Source organism: Lepidochelys kempii, chromosome 2 (genome assembly GCF_965140285.1).
Source record: "Lepidochelys kempii isolate rLepKem1 chromosome 2, rLepKem1.hap1, whole genome shotgun sequence".
Lineage (NCBI taxonomy): Eukaryota > Metazoa > Chordata > Testudines > Cheloniidae > Lepidochelys > Lepidochelys kempii.
Genome location: NC_136381.1, coordinates 10,539,556 through 10,556,209, shown reverse-complemented (window position 1 = coordinate 10,556,209; position 16,654 = coordinate 10,539,556). Strand labels below are relative to the sequence as shown.

General features: G+C 42.0%; 1 protein-coding gene across 3 annotated transcripts in view; it reads right to left on the bottom strand.

Annotated features, from left to right (window-relative positions):
- Window positions 1-16,654, bottom strand: part of TRAPPC9 (trafficking protein particle complex subunit 9) — an 831,265-nt gene that overhangs the window by 474,286 nt on the left and 340,325 nt on the right. For all 3 annotated transcript variants that reach the window (XM_073330054.1, XM_073330052.1, XM_073330055.1), the window contains exon 19: window positions 9,533-9,643. In XM_073330054.1, the coding sequence (XP_073186155.1) occupies window positions 9,533-9,643 (111 nt within the window). The remainder of the gene's footprint in view (window positions 1-9,532; window positions 9,644-16,654) is intronic.

The window sequence follows — 16,654 nt, the reverse complement described above, 5'->3', positions numbered from 1 at the left end:
AAAGTGTGGGCATGCCATGGATTTATAAACTGGCATTATGATATTTTCTGTTTTATCGATCCCTTTCCTAATGTTTCCTAACACGGTTAGCTTTTTTAACTGCTGCTGCACACTGAGCTTATGTTTCCAGAGAACTATCTACGATGACACCAAGATCTCTTTCTTGAACTGTAACAGCTAATTTAGATCGCATTATTTTGTATGTATAGTTGGAATTATGTTTTCCAATGTGCAATACTTTGCACTTAACATTGAATTTAATCTGCCATTCTCTTGCTCAGTCACCCAGTATTGTGAGATCCCCTTGGTAACTCTTCGCACACTGCTTTGGACTTAACTAGCTTGAGAAATTTTGCATGGTCTGCAAACTTTGACACCTCACTGTTTACCCCCCTTTCCAGATCATTTATGAATACGTTGAAGAGCACTGGTCCCAGTACCGATCCTTAGGGGACCCTGACATTTACTTCTCTCCACTGTGAAAACTGACCATTTATTCCAACCCCCTGTTTCCTATTTTTTAACCAGTTTTAACTGATCCATGGGAGGACCTTTCCTCTTATCCCATAACTGCTTACTTTGCTTACGAGCCTTTGCTGCAGGACCTTGTCAAAGGCTTTCTGAAAGTTCAAGTACATTATATCCACTAGATCACCCTTGTCCACATGCTTGTTGTCACTGTCAAAGAATTCTAATAGATTTTTAAGGTATAATTTCCCTTTATAAAAGCTCTGTTGGCTCTTCCCCAACATATTTCATTCATCTATGAGACTGATAATTGTGTTCTTTAGTATAGTTTCAACCAATTTGCCTAGTAATTAAGTTAGGCTCACTGGCCTATAATTGCCAGGATCGCCTCTGGAATCTCTTTTAAAAATCGGTGTTACATTATCTACCAACCAGTCATGTAGTACAGATGCTGCTTTAAGTGTTATATACCATAGTTAGTAGTTCTGCAATTTCATATTTGAGTTCCTTCAGAACTCTTTGGTGAATACCATCTGGTCCTGATTACTTATCACTGTTTAATTTGTCACTTTGTTCCAAAACCTCCTCTAGTGAGACCTCAATCTGGGACCATTCCTCAGATTTTGTCATCTAAAAAGAAGGGCTCAGGTGTGGGAATCTCTCTCACATCCCCTGCAACGAAGGCCAATGGAAAGAATTCATTTAGATTTTCTGCAATGGCCTCATCTCCTTTGAGTGCTCCTTTAGCATCTTGATCATCCAGTGGCTGCACTGTTGTTTGGCAGGTTTTCTGCTTCTCATGTACTTACACAAAAATGAACAGCAATTATTTTTTCTTTTACTAGTTGCTCTTCTAATTCTTTTTGGCCTACCTAATTCACTCGTGGAGGAATTCTGTGCCACTGTGTGTGCAGAATTTCCTTTCCCTCACAGAAATGGGCTGCAGTGCTGCTAGCAGCCACTAAGGACCATTGGACCCGGCAGAGCCCAACTTCCACATAGAAGACACTGCTTGGGGGAGGGGGAGGAAGATAGAGGGTTCCTGACAGCTGCAGTTTCTCAGCATGCCCTGAAGGAAAGAGAGGGTGGTGCACAGGAAACACTGTGCTAGTCTGGGACCAAGCATCAGGCTGTTTCTCCCTCTGGATCCCTGGGCTCTGCAGGAGAAGTGGGCGGGTGCCTGGGCAAGAAGGGCCCCACGATTGGGGTCTCGGGGGGAGGGGTTGTGGGTGTCTGGCCCTCCAGCTGGGCTTGGGGGGGGGAAGGGGGGCAGAGAAACAGGAACTGGGTTGTCATAGGGGTTTCTTTAACTCTACTCCCGGAGGAATTTTTGTATGTGTTTCTGTATAGTTACAGACATATTTGCTGACAGGTATTTTGAAATAAATTATCAAAATAATTGAAACTGGCGTGATTATGTAGTGTTATTGTGACAAATAAATTCTGCACACAATATTTTAAAATTCTGCAAATTTTAATTTTTTGGCGCAGAATACTCCCAGGAGTACGAATTATACTTTTACACTTGATTTGCCAGAATTTATGTTTCTTTCTGTGTTCCTCAGATAGAAGAAGCATGCTAACTGGTCACCCCTGAACTGCTGGTCATTTCTCCAAGACAAAGGGGATAAGGAATAGAAATTGATAAGACAAGTATATTCCTCATATTTCCTTATTCTACATATAAGAAAAAAGGAACATGCTCTCACAGATGCTATTGTTATGTAACTCTTAAATATTTATTTAATGGTAACCACTGAACATTCCATATACAAATATATGTTTTTTCAAACTACAGTGGCTGTCCTGTAACCTTCATTAGTTACTCAGAGAATGATTAGCCATAGTAGAGTAGTACTGTAGCACTAAGGAGCCCCCGGGGTTGCATTATTTTGCAGAATAAGACAATTGTTGCAGTCAGCGTTTTAATTTATTACAGCGGTGGCTGGGAAGGGAGAGAACTGCACACTTTTCTTAAAACACCAGATAAATAAAGCTTTGCTATGTTGAGTGGAATGATACAGGAGTGCTTATGCTTTCCACAGCCTATTTCAAGCAGTAGTAGTGCATTGTAACATGGTCCACCATGGCCAGTTAGCGTGGCAGGCTAGTACAATGTAGATTTTATACCCTGGTTGGCCAAGCAATAAGTCTCTATGTAGACAAGCCCTGAAGAAGGGGCTGGAGAGTGAGGGGAATGCATAGGGATAAAACAGAAGAGAAATGAGGGAAATATTAATGATGGGTGACAAAGGAAATAATGGAGATACTGGCGATGGAGAAAGAACAAGGAATTAAAAATTGACTAGAGGTGAATATGTCAAACACCTAATCAGATATTAATAAAGGGTAGTCCATAAGACAGAAAAAAAGGGACAAGTGAGAATCCAGCGCCAAGGCTCTGTTGGGAAGCCCAGTGCACCCTGTCCCTGGACAGCCAGGAAGATTGAAAAAGGCTAATTTCTGCATTTTTCATACTGTCCTCTGGGTAGTAAAATCAGTCTTCTCACTGAAGCGGTTTGGTAATCTTCTCAGGGCCTTCTTAAACGCAATTTAAGTTTGCCTATATGTTCAATTATACTATCTATAGAACTATGGAAACAAAGTAGGAGCTATGCAGTAATGCTTACAATTAAAAGTACTTATCCTGTGAAACAGAAGATAAATTAATACAAAATACGCATAGTAATGTGCAATTTATAACCCAGATTACAACATTCAAATAAAAAGAAAAGGAGTACCTGTGGCACCTTAGAGACTAACCAATTTATTTGAGCATAAGCTTTGTAGCTCACAAAAGCTTTTGCTCAAATAAATTGGTTAGTCTCTAAGGTGCCACAAGTACTCTTTTTCTTTTTGCGAATACAGACTAACACGGCTGCTACTCTGAAACATTCAAATATTTTACGATGAGACTAAAATCACATTATTGTGATAGGAGCATATAATATGAAAATTTAAACATGGAACAAGCTGTGAAGTTTTTCCTTGATAAATGACCCTACTGGAGGACTAAAGTACTTGGAAATGTTTACATCTGTTATGACATTGGCATTTCAGACTATTTAAATTAAAATTATTAAACTTAAATAAAAAAATAAAAGGAGCCATTTATTCAAATTTATCGACCCAATAAAGGGTCACTGTGCTATAGACCTATTTTTAAAAGGTGTTTATAGTATTATAGTATTCACAGTCAAGAAGGAAGGGCATACCAGGGGGGGGGGGCACAAGGATCAGTTCTGGGTCCAGTTCTCTTCAATATCTTCATCAATGATTTAGATAATAGCATAGAGCATACACTTGTAAAGTTTGTGGACGATACCAAGTTGGCAGAGGTTGCAAGTGCTTTGGAGGGTATAATTAAAATTAAAAATTATCTGGACCATTCAGAAATGGTCTGAAGTAAATAGGATGAAATTCAATAAGGACAAATGCAAAGTACTCCACTTAGGAAGGAACAATCAGTTGCACATATACAAAATGGGAAATGACTGCCTAAGAAGGAGTACTGCGCAAAGGGATCTGGAGGTCATAGTGGATCACAAGCCAAATAGGAGTCAACAAAGTAACACTGTTGCAACAAAAAAACAAAAGGGGGGGGCAGGGCAGAGGAAGACATCATTTTGGGATGTATTAGCAGGAGTGTTGTAAGCAAGACACAAGAAGTAATTCTTCCACTCTACTCCATGCTGATTAGACCTCAGCTGGAGTACTGTGACCAGTTCTGGGCACCATATTTCAGGAAAGATGTGGACAAATTGGCAAAAGTACAGAGAAGAGCAACAAAAAGGAGTAAAGGTCTAGAAAACATGACCTAACAGGGAAAATTGAAAAAATTGAGTTTGTTTAGCCTGGAGAAGAGAAGACAGAGGTATAACAGTTTTCAAGTACATAACAGATTGTTAGAAGGAGGAGGGGGGAAAATGTTGTTCTTAACCTCTGAGGACAGGACAAGAAGTACTGAGCTTAAATTGCAGAAAGGGCGGTTTAGGAAAAACTCCTTAACTGTCAGGGTGGTTAAGCACTGTAATAAATTGCGTAGGGAGATTGTAGAATCTCCATCTCTGGAGATTTCTAAGAACAGGTTAGACAAACACCTGTCAGGGATGGTCTGGATAATACTTAGTCCTGCCATGAGTGCAGGGGATTGGACTAGATGACCTCTCAAAGTTCCTTCCAGTTCTATGATTCTATTACTACAATTTATTATTTTATGCCACCCAAATCTGTGCTGGCTCCTCACAAAAGATGTAGAAAGATTTAGTCCTTACTCCAAAGAGCTTACAGGATTTTTTAAAATACGACTGAGGTTCAGAAACAATATGGAAGGGATGTGAAAACGAAGGACAAGGGACACAGCAGCACAATCACACATTTACTATGGTTAGGCATGGCATATCTTGGTGAGTGTTTAAGTTTTTTCTTTTTATCTTTTTAATTAAACATAAGGAAGACAAGACTGCATATTATTGTCTTATTTAATGCAGGGATCATGGAAGAGGTGAATTCTATAACGAACAAATGGCAAAAGTGCAGCTTCAATTTGAGACAATGGATTTCCTGAATGCTGTGGCTCTGGAGTCACTCAGGCTGACAACACCCAATAATTTCAACACTGACGTAAGAAGATGAATCTTCATATTCAGTTCAGGATTTTGTGGCCAACATGAGGGTTACAGGGCTGTCCCAGGTAGCTGCAGATTCAGCTTTGGATCTAGTGTTTGCGTTAGAATTAAAGGGCTGGATAATGTACTCCTCTCATGGAAAATCATAGGCTCCAATAGTTTGAAAATGTATTACTATTCTCCTAGAGGAGTGAGGAACTTATTCTGATAATCTGCCACTATCAATGGTATTGGAGTGTTTCCCCTTTGATAGTTTCATCCTCACAAGTAATCTTGGTTTTAAAATGATTTGTGAGGTGCGGGACAGCTAAAGAGCTAATGGCAGAAATCCTGGGCCAAAGATGATTTATTGGGACAAACGTTTCCTAAGGTCTTGAGGTATAGTTGTGTGAGAGGCAAAGCATCTGCAACCTCTTGAGAAGAGCCACCATTCCATATGGTAGAGAAACTGTTTAATGAAATTTGCCTTCTCACAGGGGCTGATTTTGACTACCCCTCGCTGAGAGCAAATTTGTGGTTATTTTGCAGAGAAAATTACTTGAATTAAGACTAAGTTGCCCACATCAATGACAGTAAAACAGGATATTGAGAAGTTGAACGCCAAAAGTTATCTGGATTTAGAACTGTGGTGTTCACTGAGGTTCTGGATGTGATCAGAAAATTCTATTCCACACCCTGTTTGGACATTAGGTCTTCTTGGCTGATGAAAGCTTAAAGGGAAGTACTGGGTCCTTTGGAGGCAGACTGTCAATCCCACCTTTAAGTAGGGCAGAATACTGAGAACTCTTAAGGAAGTGCATATCTTAACTTAAAAAAAATCACTTGATGTTGACACTTGTCAGTTATCAACCTGATTCTCATCTTCAATTTTTGTTTCAGAGTATGGAGAAGATGGCGAAGAACCACCTTTCAGAAAGAGCCAGATTCCGCTACCATCAACCGAGGAAACCTTTTTCTGCCTAAATTCCCGAAATACTCAGTGTAGACTGTGACAGGGTCAGGCCAGATGGCTACAGGAGAGTAACAGAAGGCAGATATATTAGCCCCAGGTTAAGTAGGTCCCTTTTTCCTGGGTAAGGTAACAGGGAAGATTCCAGAACCATCAGGAACTTTCTAGAAACAATTAAAGCAGACAGGCTGATTAGAACACCTGAGGCCAATCAAGAAGCTGCCAGAATCAATTAAGACAGGCAGGCTAATCAGGGCACCTGGGTTTTAAAAGGAGCTCACTTCAGTTTGTGGTGTGTGTGTGAGGAGCTGGGAGCAAAAAGCTGAGAGTGAGAAGGCATACTACTGGAAGACTGAGAAGTACAAGCATTACCAGACATAAGGAGGGAGGTCCTGTGGTGAGAATAAAGAAGGTGTTGGGAGGAGACCATGGGAAAGCAGCCCAGGGAGTTGTAGCTGTCACGCAGCTGTTACAGGAGCCACTGTAGACAGCTGCAATCCACAGGGACCTGGGCTGGAACGCGGAGTAGAGGGCGGGCCCAGTTCCCCCCATCCTTCACCCCCCCAACTCCCTACTTGATACCGGAGGAGTTGACCTGGACGGTTGGTTCCATCAGAGGAGAAGATCTCTGGCCTGTTCCCCCAATCCACTAGGTGGATCAGCAGAGACTATGGGGATTGTTCTTCCTTTTCCCCATGCTGGACAGTGATGAGGCTAACTGAACAGCAAATTTGAGCCACGAAAATGGCCAAATGAGGGCTGCCAGGAACCTCTGAGGCGAGCAAAACTGCCAATAAGCACAGGACCCACCAAGGCAGAGGAGGAACTTTGTCACAAGACTCATTTCTCCAACTCACACTGTCATAAATATAAAGGGAAGGGTAAACCCCTGTAAAATCCCTCCTGGCCAGAGGAAAAATCCTCTCACCTGTAAAGGGTTAAGAAGCTAAAGGTAACCTCGCTGGCACCTGACCAAAATGACCAATGAGGAGACAAGATACTTTCAAAAGCTGGGAGGAGGGAGAAAAACAAAGGGTCTGGGTCTGTCTGTGTGATGCTTTGGCCGGGGACAGAACAGGAATGGAGTCTTAGAACTTAGTAAGTAATCTAGCTAGAGATGCGTTAGATTATGATTTCTTTAAATGGCTGAGAAAACAGCTGTGCTGAATAGAATGAATATTCCTGTCTGTGTATCTTTTTTGTAACTTAAGGTTTTGCCTAGAGGGATTCCCTATGTTTTGAATCTGATTACCCTGTAAGGTATTTACCATCCTGATTTTACAGAAGTGATTCTTTTTTACTTCCATTAAAAGTCTTCTTGTAAGGAAACTGAATGCTTTTTCATTGTTCTAAGATCCAAGGGTTTGGGTCTGTAGTCACCTATGCAAATTGGTGAGGATTTTTACCAAACCTTCCCCAGGAAGTGGGGTGCAAGGGTTGGGAGGATTTTGGGGGGAAAGACGTTTCCAAACTCTAATTTTTTCAGGAACCTAGATAAAGTTTGGTGGTGGCAGTGGAAGTCCAAGGGCAAAGGGTAAAATAGTTTGTACCTTAGGGACGTTTTAACCTAAGCTGGTAAAAGTCAGCTTAGGAGGTTTTCATGCAGGTCGCCACATCTGTACCCTAGAGTTCAGAGTGGGGAAGGAACCTTGACACACACCAACTCACCTCTCTCCACAACCTGGGAGGAGGAAGGGGGGGAACAAATATGTAATTGATGGCTATTTTGGTAGAGGGACAGTTTGGAAGGCTGGATATTTTACTCAGACAATATAATGTTTAGTTGTATGTGAGGCATAAACTTTTGAGGAAGCCTCTTGTTAATATTTCGGCATCACAAAATTGATTTTCCCCAAATGATAAAATAAATTCACTTCTTATAAGCATCACAGAAGAAGTGGGGTCTTAGGAAGGATTTGATTGATAGGGTAATGGTCTCAACACCATTTATTAATTGTTTAGGACTGCGTCCATTATGTGCCATGCACTTTCCAGATTTTAAAGAAGGATGGTACCTGCCCTTGGGAACAAATAGTCTAACAACTGTTAAGTGGACAGGTTAGGAAAGCAGATGGGAATACCTCTAAGACCTCCTGCCTAGATAAGTGCCCAAAGAGATTGTCAAGGTTCCTCCCTCACTCTAAACTCTAGGGTACAGATGTGAGGACCTGCATGAAAACCTCCTAAGCTTACTTTTACCAGCTTAGGTTAACACTTCCCCAAGGTACAAATTAATTTTATCCTTTGTCCTTGGAATAACCACTGCCACCACCAAACTCTAACTGGGTTTACTGGGAAACGTAGTTTGGACACGTCTTTCCCCCCAAAATCCTCCCAACCCTTACACCCCACTTCCTGGGAAAGGTTTGGTAAAAATCCTCACCAATTTGCATAGGTGACCACAGATCCAAACCCTTGGATCTGAGAACAATGAAAAAGCATTCAGTTTCCTTACAAGAAGACTTTTAATAGAAATAGAAGTAAATAGAAGTAAAGGAATCACCTCTGTAAAATCAGGATGGTAGATACCTTACAGGGTAATTAGATTCAAAACATAAAGAATCCCTCTAGGCAAAACCTTACAAAAAGGACACACAGACAGAAATAGTCATTCTATTCAGCACAATTCTTTTCTCAGCCATTTAAAGAAATCATAATCTAACGCATCTCTAGCTAGATTACTTACTAAAAGTTCTAAGACTCCATTCCTGGTCTATCCCCGGCAAAAGCAGCATATAGACAGACACAGACCCTTTGTTTTTCTCCCTCCTCCCAGCTTTTGAAAGTATCTTGTCTCCTCATTGGTCATTTTGGTCAGGTGCCAGCGAGCTTACCTTTAGCTTCTTAACCCATTACAGTTGAGAGGATTTTTCCTCTGGCCAGGAGGGATTTTACAGGGGTTTACCCTTCCCTTTATATTTATGACAGAGATGAATGAAGGGAACAGACTGCAGAGCTACCCTACTGTAATTGCTCTTGTTTTCTCTTTCTCTCTTTCCATTTTCTTTTGTCCATTTCTCCTTTTCCCAGAATGGTTGTTATGGTAGAAGTAAACTGAATCAAGAAAGGTCTATTCTGTGCAAAGATTATATATCCGTGAATTCAATCTATTTCAATAAATAAAAACGGAGGTTTCAACATCAAAATACGCTGTGTTTAAAGTGCATCAAGAGCCATTATATTATGAAAGTTTTAGGAAAACATAGCCAGTCAATCCAACAGTCCACGTCATTTGTACAATGCTGAACCCACTCTTTCGCTCCACAAGTAACAATCACCTTGTACTCTGCAATTAATTTTACTGCATGAAAACTGCAGACAAAATAAATTACACCGAGAAATTCTTAGCACTCAAAGATGTATCTTCAGAGAAACAAAAATAGATTACAGTCTCTGAACTGTACAATGATCTTAAAAAAATGAATAGTTCACAAAAGTTGAGAGAATAAAGCTATAGCAGTATCTCTTTAATGCCAAAAGCACTTACCGTTGACATTCCCCCGCATGCAGAACTAGGTCTTCGTTGTTTTTAGCACTAACGGTCAGCTCATGTTCAGTTGAATTGAAGACATCAAGGAGTAGATGGCATTGTCGGGTGCTGTTTGGAAAGGTAAAATAAATTAATACTGTAGCTTTAGTAACACATAATGAAGTATTTGAATTACATATATGATTGAATCTTTAAAGTTATATTTACCCTCATCTATTCCAATTTTAGTATCTTAATTTTTCCTCTAAAACTAACTATGACTAAACCTTGTTGAAATTTAAAAAGAGTATGCATAGTTGAACAAGAGCAGAATTTAATGATACTTATGATCTGCAAATGTCTGTCACCAATCTAGTGGAATCACTCCTAAATATCCTCAAAAGTACCAAGTACAATCCAGCACCACCTTTATTAGCAGACTGCCTCCATTAAACAATGGATTTTTTTGTCAATTCTTTGAATGCTCATTTAAGACAGTTTTAATATACACGAGTTTGTTGACAAAGTCCTTTTAAGACCCAAACTACTAAGATTAGTGCTGTTTCAGAGAAAATGAAGACAGACAGCAGAATCAGCTGGAAACAAGGAGGAAAGCCAACAGCATGTTATAAACCCACCCAATTTTTTACAAACCACTAGCACGCACTTCATGAACAACTGATTCAGAGACCAAACTGGGAACCATTTATCTAGAACATCTTTTGCAGCATTGTTCATTATTGTAGGTTTACTAGAATTTTGTTCAGTTGAGTTCTTAGAAGTCTTAAGAAATGGAGCTTCCAAATTTCACTTTTGATCTTCACTGAAAAATCAGTCCCTGCAGGCTGTAAACTATTTTTGTTGCTCTTCTCTCTGAACCCCCTCCAAATTGTCTCTGTGTCTAATAATTAGGGCTCCAGAAGTGCACTGTTTGTCGAAGCTTTAGTTATTTTTATTTTTAAATGAAGTATTTACATGAACATAATATGAATAATGTTCATAGTAGAAACATTAGGCTTCAATTTCAATCTGTAAATGAAAACCTCAACTGTTCGAGAAAGTAGAAGGGAAGTAATGAAAACACTAGGTCTACACTACAACCTTATATAGGTATAACTACATCGCTCAGGGGTGTGGAATGTCCACATCCATGAGCGATGTAGTTATATCGACATAACCTCCAGTGTAGACAGTGTTATGTTGGCAGGAGAGCTTCTCCCGTCACCATAGCTACCACCTCTTGCAGAGGTAAATTAAACTACACTGACAGAAGCAGCTCTCCCCACGCTGGCATAGTGGTGTCTTCACTAAAGTGCTACAGTGGCACTGGTGCAGCTTTTTAAATGTAGACCAGCCCTGAGATTCTTGTTATGTCTGCTATGACTAATGAGAGAAAAAATTGTTATATAACTGTTCAGAACCCTAAGGACGGAGGGGAATGGATGGAGCTTTGACATTACCAAGGGTCAATCTGGACTGATGGACAGCTGTGGTTCCCTCAATTCCCCAACTTGGGGTGCCTTTTACACTGTTTTGCTGTGAGACCAACCACTCCTGGTCTACTCTCACACAGCCTCCAGCATGTAAATCACTCCCAGCTATATTGTATGAGTGCTATTGAATTACACTGCAGGGTAACATCAGCAAACTCCCAGTCCCAGACATTCTCCCAGAAATGTGAGTCTTGTACTACCCAGAACCCTCCTGCACAATAAAGCTCATCATTTCATTTCATAAAGTCCATCATTTCATTAATGGAAAATGATATGCATAAATCTTGTTCTCCCAAATGGAATTTCCCAAACACTTCAATCCAAACAAACTGGTTTAGATAAAACAACAAAAATTAATTAACTACAAAAAGATTTTAAATGACAACAAGTAATGAGACATAAGCCAGAATTGGTTACAAGGAAATAAAAGGTAAAACACAACTAACACCTCACTTAACAAGCTATGTAAATACAAAGCAAAAGGTCTCTCTCACCACATTTTCCAACAGTCTTACTACCTGAACCTCTTTCATTCAGGATCTCCCTCCCTTTCCCAGTCCAATGCTGCTTCTTTGTTCTTCAGGGGTTGATGCTGCCATGGGTAGAGAGCAACGGTGAGATGATTTGGGACATATGTCCTTTCCCATTATAGCCCTTCCTCTTGTGCAAGAATCATCTCCAGCTGATGTTCAGGAGACAGAAAAACTGCATGGCCAGGACCATCAAGCTAATTCTTTGTCAAAATGTAGATCTTTTGCCCACATCCTTTCTACTGCAAAGAGTGGCCACTTAATCAGGTGATGGTGAATTTGATCTTGTTGACACCTGGCTGAGGCATTGGCTAGCCTTTTGTCTCTGCGGAACTTATCACTGCCCTCCAGAACATGTCCTGGTAATATTGTACAGTGGAATCTTATCTCTTTACATACAATGTTGCCACACATATTTTACCAGGACAACAATGATCAGCAATTCATGAGTTTTTAATTGATACTGTATATACTATATACAAAATTTAGCATAATCTCTTAAAAGGGGTGAACATAGGTGTACAGACTGTCACATGAGTCACTGGTGATTGAAGGGAGTGGCTAGTAAGTAAAATTGACTGTCACTGGTCCTTGAAAAGATAAGAGTGGGTGGAGTTCTGAATGGTGAAGTGGGACTGGGATTGGTTGATAGAAATTTCTGGAAGACGGGTGGGACATCTAACGTGGTTCTATATAAAGAGGGCCCTCCCAAATTCACGACCATGAAAAACGCATCACAGACGGTGAAATCTGGTCTTCCGCTGTGAAATCTGGTCTTGTGTGCTTTTACCCTATACTATACAGATTTCACAGGGGAGACCAGCCTCTCTCAATTTGGGGGTCCTGACCCAAAAGGGAGCTGCAGGGGAGCCACAAAGTTATTTTAGGAGGGTCGCAGCATTGCTACCCTTACCATACCAGGCCACCCTTACTTCTGCACTGCTGCCTTCAGAGCTGGATGGCCAGAGAGCGGTGGCTGCTGATTGAGGGCCCTGCTTTGCAGGCAGCAGCGAAGAAGTAAGGGTGGCAATACCCTACCACGCTGTCCTTACTTCTCCGCTGCTGCTGGCAGCAGCTCTGCCTTCAGAGCTGGGCTCCCGGCCAGCCACCACTGCTCTCCAGCTGCCCAGCTCTGAAGGCAGCAGCGCTGCCAGCAGCAGCGCAGAAGTAAGGGTGGCAGTACCACAACTCCTCCTAAAATAACCTCGTGAGCACTCCACAACTCCTTTTCGGGTCAGGATCTCTACAATTACAACACCGTGAAATTTCAGAATTAAATAGCTGAAATCATGAAATTTACTATTTTTAAAATTCTGTGACCGTGAAATTGACCAAAATGCCCTGTGAATTTGGTAGGGCCCTATAGATATATATTGTGGCAGAGCTCTGACCTTGTCCCCCGCTTCCAGGCAATTTATGCTAGCTTCAGAGGCTCATTGCAACCCTCCATGTAGCCCTTCTCTCTCTAGGGCCAGGGATACAGTCTACTGAGCCCTTTTCATCATAAGCCAGCAATGGAGGTTGGGGAAAGAACTCCCACAGTCTCTGTTGCTCCGACAGCCTCATGCCAAAACAGTTTAGCCTCCTCTCCTGACAGGGGCATGTTTTCCCCTCCCAGGAGGGAGGTGTTTCTGTAGTGGTGAGTTGGGGGGAACCCGGGCCTGCCCTCTACTCTGGATTCCTGCACAGGGACCCTAATGGTAGCAGCTGTTGGCAGCCAGAGTTGCTACATTTCCCTGGGCCACTTCCCCACAGCTCTCCTGCTTCTCCCTTACCTTAGGGCTCCCTTACCAATGACTTGAGGGTGTCCTCATTAACCAGCCCTTCAACCACACTTCCTCTCCTCTGGCTCCTCTCTGCCTGACTGGAGTGAGCCCTTTTGTATTATCAGAGGGGCCTTAATTAGAGTCAGGGGGTCACATTAGCTAATGGCCTCACCTGACTCTTTCCAGGTTAATTGGAGTCAGGTGTTCTCATTAGCCTGGAGCAGCCTCTGCTCTGGTCAGTCAGGGAACAGAAAACTGTTAATCCAGTGGACAGTATATCTGCCTTCTGCTATTCTGCTGTACCCAACTGGCCTGGGTCTATCAGGGAACGGATGGGTAGGATCCCCTGGGGGACTAACATGAAGGGGAAAGGAGTCCAGGAGAGCTGGCTGTATTTCAAGGAATCCCTGTTGAGGTTACAGGGACAAACCATCCCGATGTGTCGAAAGAATAGTAAATATGGCAGGCGACCAGCTCGGCTTAACGGTGAAATCCTAGCGGATCTTAAACATAAAAAAGAAGCTTACAAGAAATGAAAGGTTGGACATATGACCAGGGAAAAGTATAAAAATATTGCTCGGGCATGTAGCAATGAAATCAGGAGGGCCAAATCGCACCTGGAGCTCCAGCTAGCGAAAGATGTTAAGAGTAACAAGAAGGGTTTCTTGAGGTATGTTGGCAACAAGAAGAAAGCCAAGGAAAGTGTGCGCCCCGAACTGAATGAGGGAGGCAACCTAGTGACAGAGGATGTGGAAAAAGCTAATGTACTCCATGCTTTTTTTGCCTCTGTCTTCACGAACAAGGTCCGCTACCAGACTGCTGCGCTGGGCATCACAACATGGGGAGTAGATGGCCAGCCCTCTGTGGAGAAAGAGGTGGTTAGGGACTATTTAGAGAAGCTGGACGTGCACAAGTCCATGGGGCGGGACGCGTTGCATCCAAGAGTGCTAAAGGAATTGGCAGCTGTGATTGCAGAGCCATTGGCCATTATCTTTGAAAACTCGTGGCGAACGGGGGAAGTCCCAGATGACTGGAAAAAGGCTAATGTAGTGCCAATCTTTAAAAAAGGGAAGGAGGATGATCCTGGGAACTACAGGCCAGTCAGCCTCAACTCAGTCCCCGGAAAAATCATGGAGCAGGTCCTCAAAGAATCAATCCTGAAGCACTTGCATGAGAGGAAAGTGATCAGGAACAGTCAGCATGGATTCACCAAGGGAAGGTCATGCCTGACTAATCTAATCGCCTTCTATGATGAGATTACTGGTTCTGTGGATGAAGGGAAAGCAGTGGATGTATTGTTTCTTGACTTTAGCAAAGCTTTTAACACGGTCTCCCACAGTATTCTTGTCAGCAAGTTAAAGAAGTATGGGCTGGATGAATGCACTATAAGGTGGGTAGAAACTTGGCTAGATTGTCGGGTTCAACGGGTAGTGATCAATGGCTCCATATCTAGTTGGCAGCCGGTGTCAAGTGGAGTGCCCCAGGGGTCGGTCCTGGGGCCGGTTTTGTTCAATATCTTCATAAATGATCTGGAGGATGGTGTTGATTGCACTCTCAGCAAATTTGCGGATGATACTAAACTGGGAGGAGTGGTAGATACGCTGGAGGGCAGGGATAGGATACAGAGGGACCTAGACAAATTGGAGGACTGGGCCAAAAGAAATCTGATCAGGTTCAATAAGGATAAGTGCAGGGTCCTGCACTTAGGACGGAAGAACCCAATGCACCGCTACAGACTAGGGACCGAATGGCTAGGCAGCAGTTCTGCGGAAAAGGACCTAGGGGTGACAGTGGACGAGAAGCTGGATATGAGTCAGCAGTGTGCCCTTGTTGCCAAGAAGGCCAACGGCATTTTGGGATGTATACGTAGGGGCATAGCGAGCAGATCGGGGGACGTGATCGTCCCCCTCTATTCGACATTGGTGAGGCCTCATCTGGAGTACTGTGTCCAGTTTTGGGCCCCACACTACAAGAAGGATGTGGATAAATTGGAGAGAGTCCAGCGAAGGGCAACAAAAATTATTAGGGGTCTGGAACACATGACTTATGAGGAGAGGCTGAGGGAACTGGGATTGTTTAGTCTGCAGAAGAGAAGAATGAGGGGGGATTTGATAGCTGCTTTCAACTACCTGAGAGGTGGTTCCAGAGAGGATGGTTCTAGACTATTCTCAGTGGTAGAAGAGGACAGGACAAGGAGTAATGGTCTCAAGTTGCAGTGGGGGAGGTTTAGATTGGATATTAGGAAAAACTTTTTCACTAGGAGGGTGGTGAAACACTGGAATGTGTTACCTAGGGAGGTGGTAGAATCTCCTTCCTTAGAATTTTTTAAGGTCAGGCTTGACAAAGCCCTGGCTGGGATGATTTAATTGGGGATTGGTCCTGCTTTGAGCAGGGGGTTGGACTAGATGACCTCCTGAGGTCCCTTCCAACCCTGATATTCTATGATTCAATATATATAACTAGTTAGCTCATCATATTTTTCAGTCTTCACAGTGTTGAATTCTCTAGGTGGTTATTTCTCATTCTAACTGTAGAAAATGTGAAAGCTGCTAATGAATTCCATTGTCCGTTTCAGTGAAAACCTAGTTTGAAATAATTAAAGAACTGGAGCCACTCAAGGACAAAATCAAAAATTACTCAAAAACTACTGAACTTTTCCATTGTTTAGCCAAAAACACTGTAAAGAAGAGGCTGAAATGATGCTGATGGAAAATAAACATCAGTTTATTCCCTCTCTTTTATTTTTTAAAACTTATAATTCAGATTTTTCACCCCAAATCTTTATTTGCAAATGAGGCTGTGTCACGGTTTGTTGCAGTGAAATACTGGGCAATTGTGTAAATACAATGGAGCACAAAACAATTAGAATTTTGAATTGTCATGTTTTACAAAGACCAGAAGTCCCATCCAGCAAACTTACTATCAATCAAGGTTGTTTAACATATTCAGATTGATTCAGCAACATTTTAATAGGATGCAAAATTATAAATTTGGTGAAACTTTATAGTTAGCCAAGATAAGATACTACACAGTGGAAGGCCTGACTAGTTAGTAGACTGGAGTTTCAATTATTATCCCTTAATGTTTCACTTCCAGAATTGTAGACTTTTCATTTTGAACAGTACATCTATCTCCAGGCCACATTGCAAGAACAGCTGGAATGGCACCTTGTCCTAACCTTCCAAGCAGGGAACGAAAGGAGGGCACCAGCTGAGCAGTGGCCGCAAAAGGCTCCTTTTGGTAAGTATTAACCTTTTATGATTTTGTAAATTATACAACATAAAAGAGACTTTGGTTATCTATAAATTTAATCCCCTGTACCTAGGAAGCTGAAAAGTTCTGTCCTTAAAC